The sequence below is a fragment of the Tursiops truncatus genome, chromosome 9, assembly GCF_011762595.2.
Source record: "Tursiops truncatus isolate mTurTru1 chromosome 9, mTurTru1.mat.Y, whole genome shotgun sequence".
Taxonomy (NCBI): Eukaryota; Metazoa; Chordata; class Mammalia; order Artiodactyla; family Delphinidae; genus Tursiops; species Tursiops truncatus.
The window spans coordinates 26,819,591-26,844,254 of record NC_047042.1 but is presented as its reverse complement, the minus strand read 5'-3'; the positions used below and the strand labels follow the sequence as shown (position 1 = coordinate 26,844,254).

General features: G+C 33.9%; 1 protein-coding gene across 1 annotated transcript in view; it reads left to right on the top strand.

The window, feature by feature from the left end:
- SEMA3A (semaphorin 3A) overlaps positions 1-24,664 on the top strand; it is a 329,851-nt gene that overhangs the window by 215,877 nt on the left and 89,310 nt on the right. Inside the window, exons 7-8 of the mRNA XM_033862942.2 lie at positions 2,446-2,539; positions 9,861-9,980. Coding sequence (XP_033718833.1) covers positions 2,446-2,539; positions 9,861-9,980 — 214 coding nt within the window. The remainder of the gene's footprint in view (positions 1-2,445; positions 2,540-9,860; positions 9,981-24,664) is intronic.

Sequence of the window (24,664 nt, the reverse complement as noted above, 5' to 3'; positions counted from 1 at the left end):
ATTTCTATGTAAGAAATATCTTTTAGTTCCCTATTGTGAAAGCAAATTATATTTATTCCAGGCCCCATATCGCTAGGCTGGAAAGGAAATTCAATCTTTTACCCTTCAGTAGAATCCTATAAGAATATAGAATAGTTACACTGTAGAAACCCAGAAATGTGGACAAGAGTTCCGTTTAAAGGAAAAAAGACGGAAAGGAAAAAGGAGGCCAGCTTTGAACACATTACCTGACACCATGACAAAGGATAGTTTTTCATCTTCTCTTAAACTGTAACTGACATGCTTAACCTCTCTTCCTATGAAGTTTAATCCTTTACCTTGTAAATCAAATGTTAAACACGAGGTTTCAAGTACTTTTCATATACCTTGGCATTGTCTTACTAACGTGAATACATGATCCCAGACATCATGTGTCTCACACTTTGACAGATAGCTCCTCTATCTTTGTCAGTATTGTAAAATGTCTTATGAGGACAAGAAATTTATACTAATATTCCTAACAATATTTTCAGCCACACCACCACTTCTCCTTGATGCTTCCTCTAACCTGTGAGGACTAGTCACATAGACAGATTTTAATATTTTCTATCATTGTGGCAGTAGAGTGTATATCATCTACTGAGCATATTTATTTTGGATTATTTCCTAATTTTTGTCTAAATATTTCTTAAGATTTCTTCTGTGCTTCTTCTTAGTATATGGCAATAAATTTCATATTATAATTTTAATATTCAAGTGTCTATGACAATTGTGTATTTGTAAATAAGTTTATAATTTGGTGACTTATGTAACTGTTTTTAAGTAATATTTCTTTCAAGTTCTGGTAGGAAAGTTTACAACAATGGTAACAACTTGTGTTAAATTTTCATATTCTTGTAGCAGTAATATGAGCAGTATTAATAGAATAAAAATAGTGTCTGTCTTTTATTTTGTTGCTTTAAAAATACTTTATTTCAATTCTTTAATCCTCACAATAAACATTTGAGATTAAATATCCTTATCAACATTAACTTTTAGAAACCGAAGGCTCAGAGATATTAATTGGCCACCAAAGAACCAGAGCTAATCATTGGCCCAAGTGGGCCTGACTCCTGACTCACTGCCCTTCCTACTACAACTTAGCACAATTCTGAGAAACCCCGTAAATTTTTCACAGTGTAAATTTTAGAATTCAGCTAAAGAACCATCATTGCTAGGGGATAGCTATTTACCAAGTACAGAATCACTGCAAGCAAACAGGAAACTTGGTAATTCTTACAGTAGTAAAGATGGAGAACATTTTTGGTTTGCTTCCTTTTTCACTCTTCTTCCCTAACCCAAATGAATTTTAAGAGTCATAATTTGAAACTCTGCCATTAGCTCCATCAGAGATATTAAATGTTAAATAAAGTGACCCATATTGGCCATAAAATGAACACCATTTACTATCCTAAGAATATAGAAAATGCTTTTATGTGAATAGTAGAGAAATTGCCAAAAAAGGTATTTTATTTCAGTCTGTGGACAAGCTAATGTGCTACTGGAAAATACATACATATTCTGACCTAATTAATTTCCAGAGCACTTGGTTCTGAAAAGAATGCTCAGAGATACCCCAGTTTATTCCACTGTCATATAGAAGCCTCACATTCTGAGGACAGTGTCTTAGGCATGAGTTAGTTATCTCCTTCTTAAGGATTTTGTTGCAGTGCTTTCTGGCATACTTTCTACCATAGTCAAATGTTCACTTAAGTTTCTGGGTGCTTGAGCCTCAACTGAGCAGACTTCCCTGTGATAAAAATGTGTCACCTCTGTGCTTGTTGTCCTAAGGACACTATCTCCAGGCACACCCATCCTAATAAACAGTTTGATATTTCCCACTTAGAGAATTTGATAAGGATAGTTTCAGGCACCTTCCACCTTCCAAGGTGTGAGTAATTTTAAAATGCTTGAGGAGCTTGTAAGCATCAAAGTCGTAGGAATGACAGAGTGGAGGACGTGACTGCTATGACTGTTTCCTTCTGGAAAGTACATACAGAGAAGTGAGATAGCGTATCTTCTTGCAGACATCTAATATAGTGAGTTGTTATTTTTTCTCTATGTGAAGGAAGTAAAGGAGTTATTTGTTTAAATTTAACATTCTTTCAAGAGCCATTAGGGTAGCTCTTAGCATAGCTCTGTGATAAAATGATCACTCATCATAGCGTGCTTGTCCTTTAGAGTTCACTTATACACTATTGCTTGCAACATGCTAAATGCTACTAAAAATCACCAAGCTAAATAGATATTTGTCTAGTAATAGCTAGGTTTTATCCCCCTTAAGTTATTCTGGCATCTCTAAAGTTTACACAAATAATAATACACCTTGATAGTGCAGAAGAATACTCAACCTCTCTCTGATTAACTGGCATGTTAAAAATACTTTCTATTATAAATAAATTGAATTCTTCTTTTTCTTTTCTACAGGACAACATTTTTAAGCTGGAAGACTCACATTTTGAGAATGGCCGTGGGAAGAGCCCATATGACCCTAAACTGCTGACGGCATCTCTTTTAATAGGTACTCAGTCAACAGTCAGCTAAACAGTGAATTTTCTGTAGATAATAGCCAGATTGCATGTTCCTTGTTATATACCAAGATTTTTCATTATTAATCATAAAATATTTTAGGAGTATGTCAGTTGAGATATTTTCAAATATTTTGAAAATGAAGAAGAAACACTAAATGCTGATTTGGTTATTGTACTATCTAATCTATGATTCTTTTTAATCAGAATGGTTTAATAGTATCTTTAAAATTGGCTGCTCAATCACTATACATCCCCCTAGACCTTTACAATTTTTGTTTTGTAAAAATATGGTTTTGATTTTCATTTTTTGGGAAGAGGCGTTTCAAGGGGGAATTTTGACAGGTCAGAAGGAAAGAAGGAGATTCACTCCAAGTTGTTAATTGTAGTCTGAAGATTTGTCACACTCTCAGCATTTGGTCAGCTTAATCAGCACAATGCAACTAAATGGTAGTACAATTGACAGAGACCCCTTGTGTCACCTTGAGTTGACAAAGTCCTTCTGTATTCATCTTTTCTGACTTCAGGGCTTCTTCTTCTTTTTTTAATCTAACAAAACATTTTATGCATTTCCTGTGCCCTTTTCTTTAGCCATCTTCCTAGTTCTAGTTTTCTTCTTTTACTTCAACATTGCAGATAGGTGGTGAATGCTTAGCCATAGTTCAAAAGGATAGAAAGAGGAAGATAGAAGTAGGCAGAAGGAGAAAACTTTAGTTTGTATTGAAAAATAGAGAATTCTTTCCACATTCTTTTAACCACTTCTGGACTGGGATTAAATAATACACAAAAAGTGATATATCATTAAACAATTTTTCTTTTTCTTTTTTTGTTTTCTTGTTTTAACTTTTGAGTATGCCAGCAACCTAAAGTACGGAAGATTCTGGGTTATTACCTTACTCCTGAATATATGTTTTTATATAATCATGTAGAAATTATGTAGCTTTTTGTTTCCTTTTCTTTTTCCTTTTGTTTTCTTTTTTATAAAATATAGAAAGTAATTATTTGATAACACAAAAGAATAATAAGTGAAACTTTTCAGGTGTAAACTTTCTAATAAAATTTTGAATAATACATCTAGATTTTTAAAAGGTAAATTTAGGCTATTATTTGACATATAATAATTTCATAAAGTTTAGCCTTTTTATTTTAAAAAATAATCTTTTTTCTATTCAACAAACTAAGACTCTAGTCATACTGACTACAGCATTAACTTGAAAATATATTTTTTCCAGTATTCTCTAGTGTTTATCGCTGTTTCACTGATCCTTTTACTATTAAGAATAAAACCATTACAGCATGAATTACCTCCTCTATTGCTTTGGAAATGTAGACAATTTCAGTCCATTTGATCCATTTATGGAGCACTTTAACAAAAGTTTAAGACCTGAAGGAATGCAGCAAATGTAACACACTTATAATTTTCCTATTCGCAGATGGCCTAGTGATTACGTGTGGATGACTTCCTTAAGTGCACACACAGAAATTTGAAAACTGTCTTAAACAAAGGGGAGGAGTCCTATCTTGTTTGAACCTGCAGGCTGTACTTATTTAAATTGCATACTGAACAAAAAAAGATAGATATTCCTCAAAAAAGCAGTATGTAAAAGTGTGCCTAGAGCAGCTTTATTTTGTGGTATGTTTCTCAGTAGGGGTTTGCTTATTTATTTTAATATTCCACTGAGAAAGAATGATGACAACTAAGTATTACATAGTTCATATGGCGTGCAGCCACACAATGTCCACAAAGAATATGAAACGCTGCAGTTTGGGTTTTATATTAGAACTTCCTTGAAACAGTTGTATAGGTTTGTGAAAAGGAAAAGAGAATGAGGGAAGTTGCATGAGTCAAGGAGAGGATGTATGGCTGGAAAAGAACGGTAGGCATTTCAGAGAAACAGCTTTTAAATGAAAGGCCAGATCTCACCTAGCCAGTACTGTAAAGTAATTGAATAATTTTCAGAGATATTTAGTGCTTATTGACAGAGGAGATTATTAAAGCCAACTTAAGTTAATTTCTGGATCAGTTGAATAGCAAGATACAGAAAAATGAGCAGGCCATACTAGACCTGGTAAAATCCCTCAAAATATTTGTAGCACCATTTTAATTCAAAAGCTGTGACTTCCTTTATTGAGGTTACTTGCTTCTTTATAACTATGCTATAATTCCGCCATGAGTCAGGAAAGAACATAATTTGACATTAGAATATGCTCTCACTTGGTATTAAAGGTACTCCCCAAATTAATTAACTATAATTGAGAAATTATTTGAACCACTCTGAGCCTCAGTTTCTGTGTATGTAAAATGGCATGGCTATGCAAATTCCACTAGTTTGTTGTGAGAATTAAATAAGACAATGTAATAGCATACTACATTTGGGTACGTACATATTTCTGGCATATATTTGGAAATAGAAACTGAAAAAAGAGGAACAGGTAATAGAGGTTTTTTGTAGGGAGGCTAGGAGAGAGATTTGGTAATGTATAAATTTTACATTTTTAATTTTGTATCATTTACAACTACTTAAAAAATGTTAGTTTTAAAAGTACAGAATTAACAAAGCCAGTATATTTATTGTTACAGAAAAGGTTGCTTAACAAATGTGAAAATGTAAAAGTATTCCCATACCCTTCCACTCCCAAGAAGTAGCTTTTATCCATGCCATGTCCGGGGGGGGGGGGGGGTGGGGTGTGTGTGTGTGTGTGTGTGTGTGTGTGTGTGTGTGTGTGTGTGTGTGTGTGTGTGTGTGTGTGTGTGTGTGTGTGTGAGAGAGAGAGAGACATATTTTTTTCCCTCTGTTTCTAATTACTCTGCTACGCTGTGAGTGGAATTTGCTTAAGGTGTTAACAACATAATGGCTTGGTCTTTAGGTTTGTTTGATTTTTGCTCACATCCATGATACACTTTACACCTGTGTTAGTAATGCTGTGATTTCATCAGGAAATTTTTTTTTTCCACCTTCTGTTTCTTCTCACCACACCCTTTTTAGGAATTGTAATCCAATATATTAACTGATCTAAGCCACATTTTTACTTCATTTTGAGCTGTGAATAGAAAGTACAGAGTACATATGAACTTGTGTTTTTAACACATGCTTCTCAGGTAACACTGCCATGGTGGAAATGCAGTTCACTAAACTTTTTGTTCATCTCAGTAAAGAATGCTTTCCTTAGAGACAGTTAAGAAAGCTTACAGTTCAGAAAGAATGGCACTGTACTCAAATATGAAAGAGCAACTTTCATATTTGACAATTTCTAGCTTGTTAGTTACATCTGTCAGCACTAATTTATCTCAGTCTGATGTATTATTTTTGAGACATCAAACTGCCTATATGGTACTTTTGTAGAAAGATTTAACAACTTTGTTGGACAGAGTATCCACAACCACTTTTTGATGTGTATAACAATTCCTTGAGTATATTATTCTACCATCAATTTAATAAAATTGGACAGATACATTTTCTTTCACTAGTAACTTAGTATATATGGGAAAACCCAAAAGTATGTATCTTAGCCATAATGCAATTTGAATCATTGTAAGCTAACATTTACGTATACTTAGGGTCATAAAATTGGAAAATTAACATGCATAATTTGATAACTTCATAAAGGACCTCGAACATACAAAAGAAGTTTGGCAAGTGGGCTTTTTTAAAAAAATAAAAAAATATATTTGTTCTCCAAATATAAGCCAACTAAGGTATGTAAATTGCTTAAACGCAGATATATATATATATATAGTTTAATAAATTTATTTTATTTATTTATTTCTGGCTGCGTTGGGTCTTCGTTGCTGCACACGGGGTTTCTCTAGTCACGGCGAGTGGGGGCTACTCTTCGTTGCGGTGTGCGGGCTTCTCATTGCAGTGGCTTCTCTTGTTGCAGAGCACGGGCTCTAGGCGTGCGGGCTTCAGTAATTGTGGCACATGGGCTCAATAGTTGTGGCTCACAGGCTCTAGAGTGCAGGCTCAGTATTTGTGGTGCACAGGCTGAGTTGCTCCGTGGCATGTGGGATCTTCCCAGACCAGGGCTCGAACCTGTGTCCCCTGCATTGGCAGGAGGATTCTTAACCATTGTGCCACCAGGGAAGCCCTAAACTCAGAAATTGTCGGGTCATTTCAGATAGCCAAAGAATGTAATAAGTCTTTAATACAGGGTAGAATACACAATTACATTAAATGAAATATAGTCTGAGTTGATATTTTATATCTGCTTAAAGAGAATGCAAGAGTAGGATATTCTACCACCTATACAGCTGGGCCAAATAAAAAATACGTCATACAATTTCTGGAGGAGTCATCCTGGATAAGAACCCTATAGATATCTGAGCAGAAAATCTGATCTAAGGCCTGGTGTAAAGGAACAGTTAGTGATATTGAGCATTGACAACATGAGAATGTGCCCTCATGCCCACTTAATCATCTAGTGCCCTCCAGCTCATAGATATCATGTTGACTTTTGCTAAAAATAATATTTGAGTAGGAGGTAATTTCCTATGACTGGAGGCAACTGGTGCCTTAACTACAACCTTCCTTTGGTTTCTAAGTCAACTCTTTATAAATTCTGTCTTTAGTAATAAATTCAGTCACTACTAGCTCTTCTACTGATGAACTCTTCTAACTCTTCTACATTCTCTGAGTGACAGAAAATCAGTGTTTCTGCCTTTGCCTTCATTTATATTGTTTTTTGCCTTCCTCATGTGGGAATGTTGTAAAACAGCTAAACAAATGAATATGAGAAACAAATACCTATCAATATCCAAATAATGTTTATTTGGTTACAGTTTTCGTTATTTCAACTCTATCTGGAATAGAGTTTACATATAATAGCAACCGTAATTATGAATTTTACTCACACTGAAAAAGCTAAATGAAAAAAGCAATTAACTGATGATATTCTTTACTCTTCCATTTTTGATTATACTTACCGTTAGGCATGGTCTGGCTACAGTCTGATATGAAATTGCTCAGTTTTCACCTTTCGGTTGTTCTGTTTTCGCCTTTCATGATTTTCATCACCTAACGTGGTTGAGGGGGCAATGAGGTTCAACTAGTAATTTAATACTTTTGATTTTTCAAGGTAAAGAGGATACAGGTCACCCTGTACAGGTGTTCCAACATGAAAGTATTTGAAATTGACATGAAGATTTTAGGCTGCTTTCACAACACGCTTTTAACTAACATTCTCTCATTCACCTGAAGTTTAAAAATTCATCACTTCTATCAATCAATTATTTGTAAAAAGATAAGGTTTCAACCTTAATAAAAATGTTACAGTGATTGAATATAGGTTAAAATTAAGTAGACCATATGCATTAAAATGTTTCAAAGTACCTTTGAAACTTATAGATAGCTTGTTCATAGTGTTTTTGTGCCTTTCGAAAAGGGTTATTTCTTTACCTTGTGGGCATATAGAACATTATTGTAGCATATTATGGTGAGAGCAACTCAGATTTGAGCAACTTGATCTTTAATTAAGTAAAGAGAAGACAAGATGCTTTTGAATCCCAAAGATACCATAATATGGCAATTTATGGTGTCATATGAGTACCATCCATTTAGCTAGTAATTTGTACTTAATACATTGTCAGACCATTACTTTTATTTGTCTTGATTCACAACAATTCAAAATAAGTGATCAGTTTTAAAAAACTCAGTCTCTAAGATAAGGTGTCTTTCTATTAATATTTAAAGTTATAACTTGGCGTTTCTCAGTGATCTGTCTATGTAGCTATTCTGCACTGCTTTGGAAGTTTTCCAAAGCCTGGTACCTTCAAACACATGAGAGAACCAGAGGTTCTACCAGAGGAATTAATTTAGTTTGGACCACTGAAAAGGTCTATTTTTGTTTCAATGCCCCTTATTTGCAAGTGAGAATTGTGGGTGTGAACAAAGATAACACATAAAGGATCAGACTAATTAGACTTTCCCAAAGGCATTGATAACTGAAGATGCACAGAAAGTTTCTGATTGATATACAAGAAAGTCCTTTGGAAATTATAGTGGTATACAAATGTTTTAAGTTATAATTTATGTATGCCTACTTTGTTTTCTGAGTATTTTTCGAGTCAGTGAATTCAGAAACATTAGCATATCCAAATAATCAACAAGATAATAGGTTTTACTGTCATTATGGTAGATTATTTGGAGAAAATGTTACATTTATTGTTGTTTTGTTTTGCTGATAATTCACTGTAAGCAAGCAGGCAATAATGCATTTTCTGGATGGAATAATATGAGGCACTTTTTGTTTAAAGGAAAGAAAACGTCATTTTTACAAAGTTCAGTTTATTGAACGGTGGTATGGTATATATTTAGTATAAGAGGCTTGGGTTAAACAGGCCTGGGTTTGAACTTTCACCTTGACTTGCCTAGTCATTAGCTGAGCAACCTTGGGTTTCTTGAGCTGTAAAATAGGGATAACATTTACGTCATGGGGTTGTTGACAGAACTAAATGAGATAATTTGAAAGTGTCAAGCCAGCACCTGACTACCCTGCAAGCACAAATGGTATTCAGTAAATATTAACTTCTCTTTCTCCTTATTTCTTTTTCCTTTCTATTCCAACCTTCTGATTATGATTCTCCCATTATTAAACTCTGACCTAGAGTTAATTCAACTTAAGTAGAAATGAGTCAAAGCACAACAGAATCTTGAGCTGTAGTGATTATGGCCTGTGTTTATCAAAATACCCCCTTCTTCAAACACATTTCTGTTATATCTGAAACTATGTGGTGGATTTGTTTTTGGATTGTATGATAGCTCATACCAAGTTAGAGCATTTTTCCCACTTAATATACTAAAAAATGAAAGGCAAGAAAAATTTTTGGCAAGGAAAATATTAGTCTTCTCCAAATTATAGCAAAATCTCATTAATTTAGATCCCACTAAAAAGGAAATGTATTAGAAAGTTAATTTCCATTAAAATCAAAACTATAAGCAAGATTTTGCAATGAGACTTTACCCTAAAAAATAAAGATATTAGAACCATAGTAGATTGAAACGTATAAAAGCAGACAATGTGACGCATATAATTTGTGTTTTGTACTTTGTCTTTGGTCATAATAGAAAATATAAAAGTTCATGTTTTAGTAATGTGCACTGAATCATACTTTACTCAGTTTTTCAGAGTTAGTGCTAAATGAGTAGTGAGATACTCCCTTCAACAAAGACACAGGATAAACATAAGTAGCTTTGCATAGTGATGCAGAGAGCATTAGCGTGGTCTTAACATGAAACCTGTATTTTGTGTGTTTTGTTTCTCTTGCCTCAATTGAATTAAAGTATGTGTATGTGGTTTTATTTTGTCACAACACAGATGGAGAATTATACTCTGGAACGGCAGCTGATTTTATGGGGCGAGACTTTGCTATCTTCCGAACTCTTGGGCACCACCACCCAATCAGGACAGAGCAGCACGATTCCAGGTGGCTCAATGGTAGGTGGTGCGTGCCAGAATGCAGGCACAAAACACGGGCATCTATAGTAGGTCAGTGGAGAGCTTTCCTTATACAGTACAAACAGCATGAGTTGAGATTTAGTGTGCAGATAAACTCATGGTGGTGACTTCACGGCTGTGTGTGTGAGAAAGTGGGACAAAAAGAGAAAAGAGAGATTAAAAATTTAAGAAAATATTTGCTTTGTGCCAAAACTAAAGTTTCTCAGTAGTTAACTATGGAAAGAAATAGATCTGGGCTGGAGCTACGGAAGGGAGGCAATGGAAAAAGATAAGATGACTTACCAGTCTTGTCTTCCAGGGACACCACAACAAATCTCATGATGTAGTATTTTTTTTCCTCCACACCTCTCATGTGGCCTTGAGAGCATAAGTTATTAAATGTTTGAAAAAATTGTTGTGCTAAAAGCATTACATTGAAAGTGTTTTTGAAAGGATTTTGTATCATTTCATTTGATTCTCCTTTAATCTTCCTAAAATTCTTTCTCCTGTTTTATAGGTTGGGAAATTAACATTAATATTTTATCTAAGATTACATCTAACCCAATAGTAGTTTTGGGGCAAGAACCCAGTTTCCTGACCTTTAGTCACTAGTGTCATACTTGATGAAGCAGATACTTTTTTAAAAAATTTATTTTATTGAAGTACAGTTGATTTACAATGTTGTTTTAATTTCTGCTGTACACCAAACTGAGTCAATTATACATACATATATATATATACACATTCTTTTTCATATTCTTTTCCATTATGGTTTATCACAGGATATTGAACATAGTTCCCTGTGCTATGCAGTAGGACTTTGTTGCTTATCCACTCAATATATTATAGTTTGCAAGGCAGATACTTTTTTAATTCTCTTTTTCTTTTTAATACATAAATAAATTTACCATAGGAGAAAATTATAAAATTTATATGCCAAAAATAAATAAATACTATTTTCATTCAGATTTTGAACCAAATAATCCTTATATAATCTTCCATGTAGAGGTGGTTTTTTTTGGATTATTCATTTATGCATTCACCAAAGATTTTTTTATAATCGTCCCCACCATATTTTCATGGTTGTTTTTTATTATTAAATAATGATCTCCATTTATATCTGCCTTCAGTCCTATAAAATAAAGCTTCCCAGTCTCTAATCTTGCATTCATGAACTCTCCTTTGGTTTTACATGCCTCATTAATAAGGATGAAGCTCATGGCTTACAGTCCATCTATGTACTCAGTAAGATGCTTGATTGTCTCACTCTTTGAACTTCTGCCACACTTGCTTCTCCTGAACTTCTGGGGGGGTACCCAAAATTCATTTCACCTCTGTCTTTCACTGGTTTGTTAGAGAACAATCACAATATGCTCTAAAACCTCGCTGAAATTTCAGGAGACCATGAGCTGTGTGTCTTTGTTCTTCTATATCCCAATTCTAAAATGACTATTTAAATCATAAAACATACCTCAAATTACCTCAATCAGCATTTCATTCCTCCTGTAACAGTATTTCTGATTGTCCTGTTATTTTTCATGTATTAGTGAAAATGATGTGCCTCTTAACTTCCACCTTTGACCCTACTGCTTTGCTCTTAATTGCATTGATTTTTTTCCATAAATTTACCCAATTTACTCTTTTTGCTGTTTTTATCTCTCCTTCACCACTGATTTCTTCCCTGACCTGCAAACATGTTTGTCTACCCTATCCATACTCTCCCTTTAATCATGGTGTACCACGAGGTCTCTAGATGTCTAAGTCCATAGCCTGGTTAGGAACTTGTTTTCTCAGCATTTTCACCAGATTTAGCCATTTTCAACCTGACTTTGATCCCATGAAACTGCTTCTCCACTAATGACTTCCTATGTTTTTTTTTTATCAGTCTCCATTTAGACAACCTCTCCTGTGGTATTTGTCACTTAACTAGCCCTTTGTCTTTAAAAGGGTCTGTTCTCCCAGTTTCCTGCATTTCCTGCTCTCCCAATTTTCTCCAGTTTGACATTACTTCCCAGTTGCTGTCCTTTAAATGCAGATGATGCCTAAAATAATTCATGATTGAGTACAAACACTGTGGTAATCAAAAGGGACTGGACATATAGTCAAATACCCACCTCTGGGGGTAGAGGAAGTAGAATGGTGCCCAGGTGACCATCTGAGAAATTAGAAGCCTCACTAAGGAAAAGAAAAATGCTGAGCTGAGATCACGGTAAGGCTCTCTGTGTAAAGCCGTTGAAGACCCAAACTCTAAAATCCCAGAGGACAGTTTGGAATATCCACTGTTAATTATTAAACCTAGGCTTTGTATGGACTCAAAATTAGTAGGAAAAAACCTCTTTCAATATGGCTATCTGGTCTGCTGTCAAACGGAAATATTTATATAGAAGGGGAAAGTTTGTTTTTTTGTTCAGCAAGAATGAGACTTTGATCTACTAAGAACTCTAAAGAGCATACAGGCTTTCACTGTCCATGAGAAAGAAAATCTCATTAGAAGATGGAGTAACATAAAGGAGAGTATAGTATCCATTTCATTTTCATGGCCTTGGAGGAAAAAAGTCATCAAGTTAAAGCTGCTTTTGTGCTGCGCACTCACATGTTGACAGCTGAGTCTGAATAATTTACACTGTGGGAAAACAGTCATTGTCCGCAGCTCTGTATTTCATCTCTGCAAATGTGTAGTTCATTTGAGAATTCAGTTATCAGTCTCTCAGCACAAAACGTGAGAACTGATTTTGCCAAATTAGCACAAAGGTTACATTTGACAGGGTGCAGAAACCAGAACTGCGGCAAGGTGGAGGATGCAGACACATACGAGATAGAACCAAGGGACTGTGTGATTCACAAGCCTCCTGAAATTAAACACCACTGAAGAACAAAATTGGAAACATAATGTTTACACACGCATGTATAAAATAAGTGAATTTTGAGGCATCAGCATAGACTACACAATCAGTTGTGCTGCCAGAAGTAATAAATTACTTTGCAAGGTACTTTTTGAAAGGTCTCCCTGGACTATTGAAATTAATTTTGGCACAGGACTTACTTTACTTTTATCAAATCAATTCAAACCAATTCAATTATTTTGGAAGAATTAATTGGCCTATTTCAGATGACTTTTAATTTGTGTTCTTGCTAAACAAAAATAAAAAACAAAACTGTTGTGTAGAATTGGATCTTGAAATGTCTTAACTTTTATGGAATTTCACTATTTTCATAATTACTCACTAAAGTTCACATTTTTATAATAGTAGCAATAAAGGCTTAAATTCAGTTTCATTTTACCAGGAAACATTAGGAATTAAGTAACAAACTTCTAGATGAAGAAACATGAGAGATGGAATCTATTGATTTTTTCCATAACTGCTTTTTAAAAATCATCCTTTACACTAGCCCCTAGTTTAAGATTGCTAGATGTTAGAACAACTTTTGATTCCAGAAAATGTACTGGTATGAGTTTGACCTGATGTGCCAAAATTCGCTGTTTTTTTCTTTTTGCTTCATAAATTCTCTTGATATTATATAGCTTTAAACTTCAATTCTAATTTTGGTTTACTAACAGTGTAAAAATTAGGTAAAATTTCTCTCTGTATATTCATAGTAAAAAACCAAGTTTACCCTGCTGTTATAGTAATGATTTCTTATCATTTATTGTGTAAGTATCACCTAGTTCTTGTACATATTAGTCATTCATTAGAGCAGATGGATAGCTAACCCACATTTATTTGATGGACACTATTTCTAACATTGTTTGTATGTCTTGGACTAACATTGGAATGCTCTATGATAGAAGGAAAGACTATAGTCTTCAGAGTGAGACACTGTTTTACCTTGACCTTGTACCTATTCATGGGTTTATAATACTACCTACCTCTTAGAGTTGTGAAAAAATCGACTACATGATAATGCATATAGAGTACTAAGCAAGTGATTGGCATGTAGTAAGCACTTAATAAATGTGAGTTTTTTCTGTATCCTTTATCCCACTTCCATTGGGTGGAGCATGCTTAGTAAGCTTTGTCAGACTCATTCTGTGAGTGATTATATTTGAGTCAGGGTGAAAGGGCAGTCAGAGCTGGGTTTAATACATGAAACCACATGGATCCTTGAGAGAGCCAAGGCCCAGTGCACACAAACAGACCTCATTACAGTGCCCAGAGTGTTAGACCTTCCTACTCATTTTAGGAAGACCTGTTTTCTTTTAGTGGAATTTCCTAAAAGGATTGTGCCTGTGGATAGACCAACTCACTTGCTTTTTTTCCTGTAATTGAAATGGTATGCGAGTCATCATTCCACTTCCTCTCACTTGTAACACTCATACCGGGATGGCTTGCCCTTATTGGAATCAGCATAGCTTCCTCTGTGGTCATGCACTAGGATATTTCATGTTCTCTAAAGATGCAAATTTCTCCACAAGATATATTTTTTTGAAAATAGAACCAAGAAATGTAACCTCAAATAAGTTCTGAGAGCACAAATTAATACTGCATGGTACCAGATATCTAATCTTAAATCACTTGTATAACTCTTTTGATATACTATTTTAATTCTACCATCTTTAAAGGCATGAACTGTATCAGAGTATCTAACTGGATTTTTTTAATAAATAAAATTAATCATCTAGTTTGGCATAATGTCAGACTTATTAATGATGCCATTTTGAACTATTTCTCTGACTTAAGTTAGTAATATTTTGCTGACCTTGAGGAAAAAAAGCCCTCTGGAAGCCTTACTCTATGGTTACATGAGCAGATGAGTATTATAGATGTTGAGTGACCATTCAGTTGAAACAACAAGAGCAACCACAAACATCCTCTATGAAAGAAGCAACAAAGATAGAGTCTTTTTAAACTTTTGAATTACATATTCTATGAATTACATTCTGTAGTAATTAGTTAACAGTTCTGAAGTATCAGTGCATAGAGTCACAAATAAAAATGTTCGTATTTTTGGTTATTTTTGGTGAAATAATGCTGAAACATGGATATGTAATAGTTTAAAATAAGTATCCATAACTATATCTAAACACAACCTATTAGTTATGGTTTTTTTCCTTATGAATCTATTACCAAGAAAAATTTTCATGCTGATAAAGAATGCCCACCTGCCAGAAATACAATTTTTTCCAAAAATACATACCATGAAATTATTCTACTCTCTAAATGATGATAAATTTAATACACTCACTAAATATGCCTTCTTTTTCTCATAAAGAAAAAGTTCCCAAAGTATACCTTTACTTGCTCTTCTTTTCTGAGGACCTATTTTCTGTGTCATATTTTATCTAAGGACCATAATCACTTTTAACCAGTTTTGTTTGAAATTACTTTGCACTTATGAGGAAAAAAAATGAATAAAACTTCGCAATAAAAATTAACTCACTAGTGGCAATGTTTGGAACATGATTCTTTTTTCAGGCCTCTGAGAAAATGTAGCTGAATAAAATAGGATATGCTATTTTAACATTTTTTAATGATGGGCTAAAAAGTACAACCCTCAAGTATGGCACATTAATCACAAATTTTGAACCACTTATTTCAGAATTTATAGTTGAATGGTGAGAGTAGAAAATAATATTTAAGGGTATGATTACATTTACTAAAGAAAATTCTGCTTTTTAAATTAAAACTGATGAAAATGTATAAAAGTGAGAAAATTCTTTAAATTATAGCCAGCTCTCTTTTTTCTCTTGGTTCTTAACATTATTTTTCTCTCGTCTCAGCATCAGCTTAATGAATACAGAGCCTGTCTATACCAATTTCCTCTTCTAGAGTCACTACATTCAGAGCTTGGTGGGCCTCAATAGGGATTTACTGCTGACTGAGTAATCTGGGTTCATGTGTGCAGTGACATCAAGCAAGAGATTTACCCTGAGAAGTGGATGCCATGACAATGCGTGTAACCATGGTGTGACTGGCCTCTCTGACATGGCTCTCAAAAGCTTTCCCTCTGTGAAGACAGAAGCCTGTTTGCAAATTAATTAGTTTCTGGCGGCAGCTTGATTGTTGACCCAGAGTTTGTAGAGTGGAAAAACAATCAGATTAGTGTGCTCAGGGTAAAAGACCAGTGTGCAGTTGCGTGTGGCTTGCTCAACTATTGAAACCATGAATGGACTGAAACAAATTCTTTTCTGAGAAGCCTAGGCAGAGGTTAAGTGTGATGAGCCTAGAGCTCCCAACAGCAGGGGTGGGGGAATTAAAGGATTTTAGCCAGATAAAGCTGAATGATGGCAAGCAATGCCATCGAATTTTAATAGCATGGATAGTTTTGGCCAAATAAAAAAAAACCCAAAAAACACTTGTTATGTTGTTCTAATCCCTCTGAGTAGAAGGAATAAGTTTACGATATTATTAAGTGTAGGTTTGACACAAATACTTTCACAGTAGAAAATTTCAGAAGTTTTCAGATGGGAAGGTTTTAATTAAATTTGTCTCAAAGGCTAATATGATAACATCTAAATGAAAAACTGTTATGAAGTAACCTGCATTTTTATGTTGATAAAATTTTTGTTGATATATTTACCTCAGCTGCTTTCTGAGGTGTAATCCTCACATGCCCAATAAAATTAATCCTGAGTCAAAGAGAGATGTTGGCTAATGAGAATACATATTCTGCTGTCTACTTTTGCAGATATCAAATTAGGTAACTGTGCCAAGCAATGATGTCTGCAATCTTAGGATGAAAAAATTCTGCATACAGTTTTTGATGATTAAAATTTGTTTTAGTCAATAAATTATTGTTTATGCTTCATTTTGTAAGATTACCTAACACAATAAGCCATATATACTATTCCTTTTTAGATACCACTGGCAGATGTCTCCCTAAATACAGCTCTGATGGCTATCACAGTACTTTCCTGTTCAAAAATCATTTGTATCTCTGAATTTACAAGTGAATTGAATCCAGATTTTGCTGCCTGTCACGTTCTTTGGCATGCAATCCTAAATGACCTCTCCAATATTAAACACTAACAGACTCAAATAGGGTGGGTTGCCCTTAAATTTACTATCATTTTCATTTAACCATACCATTCTCTCAGTGGATTTTAATCTTTCCCACCTTTGAATCCCAAGAGCACATATATGCATGTTTCGATTTATCACAGGGCCTACCACTTTGCCTTGCAATCTAGGGTATGCCAAATAAGAAACTCTTCAGTGAACCTTCTTTGCAGGCTCTGGGGTCAGATGGCCTGAGTTTGTATCCCAGGTCCTCTCATCTACCACCCTTGTGACTTAGGGGGTAATTTATGTTACTTATTTTCATCACCCATTTATGATTCGTAAAATAGGGTTAATAACTAATACACTGTTTTTCTGAGAATGCATGAGACAGTCCTCATAAGGTACTAAGAACAGTGTCTAATAATATGGTAGATGCTCATTATAACTGTGATTGCTGCTGGCGTTTGCATACCAGCTCTATACATAAAACACAGTGCACATTTGGAGAATTAATACAGAGAACCAGCCTGAAGGTTATGTTTGCCTTTCTTAATCTGTTCTCAGGCTATTTTGTTTTGTCTTATTTAATTGACTATTGTCAATATATGGGCACTTAATACATCAAAAATATATAAAATATTTGTCTTTAGTATTAAAATAGTCTATAAACTTTTTAGTCAAATTGGGCTTAACAAAATTAGCAGATGAAACAGATGGTGAACCAAGGGTAAATTTCAATAAAATGTGTTTTCCTAAGTATTAATTTAGCTCTATTAAGTGCAATACTTACCACTTAAATAAATAAATCATTAGGTTAATTCTTTTTTTCCAATATAATTTTTAAAAAAACATTGACTGCATTGTTGCATCTAGGATATTCATTTATCCTGCCGTATCACAGCTTAGCTTTTAATTTTTTTCATATGAAGACGTCATCTGTAACCTTTGGGGTCGTGGTTAAGAGCATGGAGTCTATGGAACTTGACTGCCTGACTTGGGCACTAACTGAGCAGCTGGAGACAGCTACTGTAAGCTACCTGTGCTCAACGTCCCTTTTTTCAAGTGGAAACGATAATCGTTCCTCCCTATTGGGTTATGAGAATTATGCATAAGTAAATTTCTATAAAGCACTTGGAAAAGAGACTATTCTTACCAAAAACAAAACAAACAAACAAAACAACTCAGTTGATGTTAGCTTATTCCATAACATTGTGTAAGAATTTTAAATAATAGAAAAATAAAAATACCTAAATATGTCAACTCACCAAAGATGTAGTAGAATGTACAGTCTCACTTAACTGAACAGCCATGTATTTCTAGAAAAGCAATGAAAATGGCTTAAGGAAAACAAGACAAGATGAAGTGATAGTAATCTATGCCCTTTCCTTAGACCGAGTCTATACATACAGAATTTCTTGTCTAATGATGTGAGTACATTTTGATAAAACAGATCTACTACTCTTTTGCTTCAAGAAAGGGAAAAAGGATTTTTTTTTCTAAGTTTAGAAATATCCTAAGTTACTTACATATGACACTGAAATGCTCTAAACTTCATATATCAACTAAACATAAATTATAAAATGTTATGCAGAAGAAGGGTCTTTAAAATATTTTCCTGGTAATATTAGTAAGGAAGATTTGCATGTGTTTAGATGTCCTTAAAAGAAACATTTTTTATTTAAAATTGTTTGTGTCACCATATGTTATAAGTAACTAGACAAGAGAAAATCACATCCCTTCACTTCCCACCCCGGCCTCCCCCACCTTCCTTTCAGCAATCTATCAAATTCCTGTGGCACTTTTGGATCAACACATAAATTCTGCATTTTAAACACTATAACATTTTACATATGGTAATATTATTATTTTTAAATATATTTATGCAAAAATAAAGATATGCATTTGAGAACTATAGTTTATTATTAGTAGTAATTTTGTAAATTGATAAGTATAATTTTTTTTATTCATTAGAAGTATAATTTTTATTATTTTGTGATGATTTACTAAATCATAACTATTTTGGCCTTTAATGTAGGCTGTTAGCATAAGGGATTCATCAAAAATATGTCTCTTCAATATGTTAATAAATTTGTCTAAATTCATGTAAGTGTAAATAATCTCTTTTGCCTCATTTAATTACTAATATTTTTGCTTTCTTTTTTATTTTTTAAATTAATTTTTATTGGAGTATAGTTGATTTAAAATGTGGTGTTAGTTTCTGCTGTACAGCAAAGTGAGTCAGTTATACACTCATATATATCCACTCTTTTTTAGATTATTTTCCCATAATGGTCATTACAGGGTATTTAGTAGACTTCCCTGTGCTGTACACTAGGTTCTTATTAGTTATCTATTTTACATATAGTAGTGTGTATATGTCAATCCCAGTCTCCCAATTTATCCCTCCCCGCCTTCCCCCTTGGTAACAGTAAGTTTGTTTTCTACGTCTGTGACTCTATTTCTGTTTTGTAAATAAGTTCATTTGTACCATTTTTTTAAGATTGCACATATAAGCAATATCATATGGTATTTGTCTTTCTCTGACTTATGGATGAAGAAGATGTGGTACATATATACAATAGAATATTACTCAGCCATAATTACTAATGTAAAAAAATGTTAGGTTTCAATATCAAAGAGAACCATCCCTTTTTGTACATTTAAAATCCTCACCTGAATGTGTATGGGAAATTCGTGACAGCCAATTTAGTTTTCCCTTTGAAACCCACACTGCCTTCTTCTGCTTAGCGTACAATAGGATTGAAGTGACAGACAGTACAGAGCGGTATTTGGGGGCTTGTATGTTGTGTTTTGACCCATTTACAATTTAGTAAACTTGAATCTCAGTGATCCTGAAAGTTATTAATGCCAAGACTGATATGAAATGATTACTGCCACGTAATTGCTTAACACCTATAGAGTTTATTTATCAGTGTGTTTTCTAAACACATTTAAGAATGAATGAACAAATTATACTCACGTTTTGCAGGACAAGAAAGTAATCTTCTAAGTCAAACAAAAATGACAGTATTCTGAAAATAGAAAACAAAACATAGAAATTACCACAAAACCTTACTCATTTGGGGATGAATTAAAGGGACATCTAGTCATACTAATAATTCAAATTATAAAATTTGGGCTTACAAAGCTAGGATGAACCAATAAGGTGCAGAGCATCTTTGATCAATGACTTTTATGTATTTGCAGTAATCATATTAAATATTTTGACGGAAGAGAAATTATTGAAGTAGTGGAATATTGCTGTTTGCCATAAGAAAGCTAATGACTGACCTCCCTGTTGTTACTTCTGTTGATTTCCTTTAAATAAAATAAAAGGGAAAATCACACTCTTTATGAATATCAAGGTAAATATACAGCCAACTCTGATCAACCAATCAGTGCCCAAATTAAGAAAATTGGATGTGAAAGCCCTTGAGATGATTGTATGTTAATGAATCTTAAAATGTGAACTGATTTTCCACTTTTTTCCAAACTGGAACTACCTTTACTGGCTTTCTGGTTTGTTTCTAATTCCTGAGTAAGAGCAACCTGTAGAAGGCAGTTGAAAAGACTGGCTGGAGCTAGGAATTTGACAGCAGGAAATAGAACAAGAATGGCAGACCGTTAGAGCATCCAGTTTTAATGTCCTACAATGCTGAGGTCATTTGGTAGTGATAGAGCAGAGGCAGCACCAAAAAAGAGGGTAGCCATGTCATAAAGATATGCAAAATCTCTACTAAATTTAATAGTTTTGATTAATTTTGTCATCTCCATTTTGTATAAATGTGCTGCAACTCCATTAGTCAGTTCTGCCTGTTAGCTACTCGTGAATTCCCGAACTGTTTGTCCTTGGAAGGATCACACTTTGTTAGCAGTAGATGTCACTAATATGATAGTAAAGAATATTCTGTTAAGAATAGCAAAATGAAACTTCATTTAATACACTTTAATACAACTAAGGAAGCTGAGTATGTCATTGCTATTAAGCTTGATTACTTGTAACTATTACATATTTTCTAGGATGGGAAAACATAGGTTATCATTAAAAGGAAAAAAAAGTTTCTAAAAAACATATCTATCCACTATTTGTATGGAGTCAGAAAAGAAAGATGATAATTATGGAGGAATAAAGGGAGAAAAGAAAAGAGTAATTCCTAATGGTTAATAATAACTTCTTGAATAGATTTTGTCATTATCACTTAACCATAGTAATAACATCTGTGACTATAAGAAAATGTATGACATCACAAACTGAAATTAAAATCTTTAAACTATACCATTGTCTCGTACCTAAAAGTCTAACCCTGAAGTTTATAATGTAAGTTAGATGTGATACATATTAAATAATTTTTACAGTCTCAGAACATTGCAAAATATTATTGGAACATATATTAATTCCTGGGCCATTTTATATCTGACCAGTAAAAACAATGAAACGCCATGTAATATGATAAAGGTAAAATAGCTAAGTTATTAATGAGAAGTTAAGAATAGATCACTTTTAGGTGAACTAAACTGTCAAATTTAATTACTATTTACAATGTATTTTCTGTTTTTTAATGAGTATTTTTAGTTTCCCCAAGCCTAGTCCCTTCTAGGCCCTTCTAGTCCTTTCTCATCTCATTCAGCAGTGTTTTCTGTTTCTCTGTATATAACTTAAGTATATCAGTCAACACAGTTACTAACATAGAATGCTACTCTTTCCTCTCTACCCTACAGTTCTACTGGAAGTGCTCCTAGATACCTGATATTAGCACAATGAATAGCTAGCTACGTTTGCTAGCTACTAATATTATTCTGGCCAACTTCCATTTTCTGTACACATTAAGCACTCTCTAGGTACCAAGAATTATCATTAAGCGCTCTCTAGGTACCAAGAACTATTATAAGAAACAGCTGAGTAAGAGAGATCCCTGCCCTCCAGGATAATACTAATAGAACTCTTTATCAATGGAAAACCCTGGAAGTCTTAGCACATCTATGGGATTATATGCATATTATGTCCAACAAGTCTTAATATCTTAAAAACATTGTTTAACTCATAACGTAAGAGAGAAAGTACTATCCATTTTTCTTTCAGTAAACATGAATTTTTTGATTCAGTTGATTTTCAGGCTTTGAGTATCAGAACCACTGACTGTCTGAGGTTTTTACTATATAATGATTTGACAGCTTATGAGGGAGGCTATTTTTTGTCCATATATCTGCGGTCTTCTGTTAGAGAATATATATATAAGAGTTCAAAAATCCAAGAAATTGGAATTTTGTTTTTTTAAGTTTTGAGGAAAGGGATGGGAATCTTTTAGAATCAGAAAAACTGTACATAATATGACTATAGATTTTTAGAAGGTATTATTTTAATGGCATACATTTCTAATTATAAATAAATTTTTAAGAAGGGAAGTCATGCTGAAAATAATGAGACCAAAAAAAGATGGGTGGTGAGAGAGAATTAGTTAAGGAGTGAAGAGAAACTAGAAAGAATATTCTTTTATTTTCAAGTATTTTAGCAGAAGTTCTAAATGCTTCTAGATGTTCTAGAAATTCTAGATGTTCTGAGCTGCTGTCCAGTAAGTAAGTAAATAAGGTCACTTCAACTGGTCTCTGAGCTTTAAAAGACATACATAAAAAATTATGAATTAATCATTAGCAACAATCATGATTCTTGACCCGTTTTCTAAGAGTAAAATCATTTAATTTGTTTTAAAATTTTAATTTCTAATTTGATTATTTAAAGCAGTGGTTGAATAAGAGCTTAAAAATGCATGTTCTGAACTGTTTTCTTAGGTAAATTTATTGTCTTCATGGATTTAACACACTATTTGCTATAGAATTTTTATATATCAATAGTTATACTGCCTTTTCTATCACTAAATAGAAAGTGTAGTAATTTTCTAGTTTCTTTGGGTTTTATTATATAAATCTATAAATTGTGTTGTTGTCATACATTTACCTGCCTTTCTCTTTACAGCTGCTCTGTGGGGGTGGGGGGGGTGCACAGTAACAAATGGAGGGATATTTTAGTGGGGGGGGGCACAGTAACAAATGGAGGGATATTATTTAAAAAGATGAGGAAATCTTTCTCTCGATGTTTTAAACTAATATATGTAAACATTTCTTATTATATGGTCTAAGAAATTTATTCCAATAACATGTAATTATATAAGGCTCAGAGCATGGCTCAGACAATGGTTGTATTTATAGTTTAATACTTATTCCATGGAAAAATGTAGAAATTGTAGGTCCACTAGAAAGTAAAACTAAATCTATATTAAAGACATTAGAAACCATTTCTTAGTGTTACTGAAATAAAGGGAAACAAACCCTGTATTTATTCAAAACAAAGTTGAAAGTATCAAATTGGTTTAGAAAATACCTTTATTAGTCTTGCGTAGGTATCTATGGAAACAACTCTGTATTAGCCCTCAAAATATATAAGCATTATTAAAGAAGAAACAATAGGGAAAAGTTGCAAGAAAAAAAAGAGGAAAAGGAAATTGAATGCTTGCACAGAACAGAAACCACAAATTGAGTTAAGCATTAGCACCAATTTTAAATCGCATCCACCACACTGCAAATGCTTGACATTTAGTGTTACTACCCAGGATGTTTGAAAGTTTTAATAATTAAAGCAAATTTGAGAAATTGATGTTTTTACATAAAGAAATAATTGAAATAATCATGCACAACTGAAATCCTATGTCTGTATAGTGTTTTATATTCTTGAAAGTGCTTCCTATAAGATCATTTCATCCTCCCCAAAACCCTGTGAAATAGAAAACTGCGAGAAATAAAATTTAAGTAATCTGCAAGAGGTCAGAAGTAACCTTGTATCCAGTGAAAACTGAGATGAAATTCATACCTTCTGACTCTCTGTTCTCTTTCTAACATGTTCATTTTACTATTTACCATTACCAAAACTTGCATGTTTCTGTTCTTTGCTAAAGCTTTTTCATGTAGGAAATTTTTATCAAGTTTTAGACTTTGGTTTTGGGTTTTTTTTTTCCCCCCTTCCCCCTCCCCATATTCTCAAGTCCATTCTCTGGTAGGTCTGTGTCTTTATTCCTGTCTTGCCCCTAGGTTCTTCATGACCATTTTTTTTTCTTTAGATTCCATATATATGTGTTAGCATATGGTATTTGTTTTTCTCTTTCTGTCATACTTCACTCTGTATGACAGTCTCTAGGTCCATCCACATCACTACAAATAACTCAGTTTCGTTCCGTTTAATGGCTGACTAACATTCCATTGTATATATGTGCCACATCTTCTCTATCCGTTCATCTGCCGATGGGCAATTAGGTTGCTTCCATGTCCTGGCTATTGTAAATAGAACTGCAATGAACATTGTGGTACATATCATTTTTTGAATTATGGTTTTCTCAGGGTATATGCCCAGTAGTGGGATTGCTGGGTCGTATGGTAGTTCTCTTTTTTGGGGTTTTTTTGTTTTTTTGTTTTTGCGGTACCCGGGCCTCTCACTGTTGTGGCCTCTCCCGTTGCAGAGCACAGGCTCCGGATGCGCAGGCTCAGCGGCCATGGCTCACGGGCCTAGCCGCTCCGCGGCATGTGGAATTTTCCCGGACCAGGGCACGAACCCGTGTCCCCTGCATCGGCAGGTGGACTCTCAACCACTGCACCACCAGAGAAGCCCTATTTTTAGTTTTTTAAGGAACCTCCGTACTGTTCTCCACAGTGGCTGTATCAATTTACATTCGCACCAACAGTGCAAGAGGGTTCCCT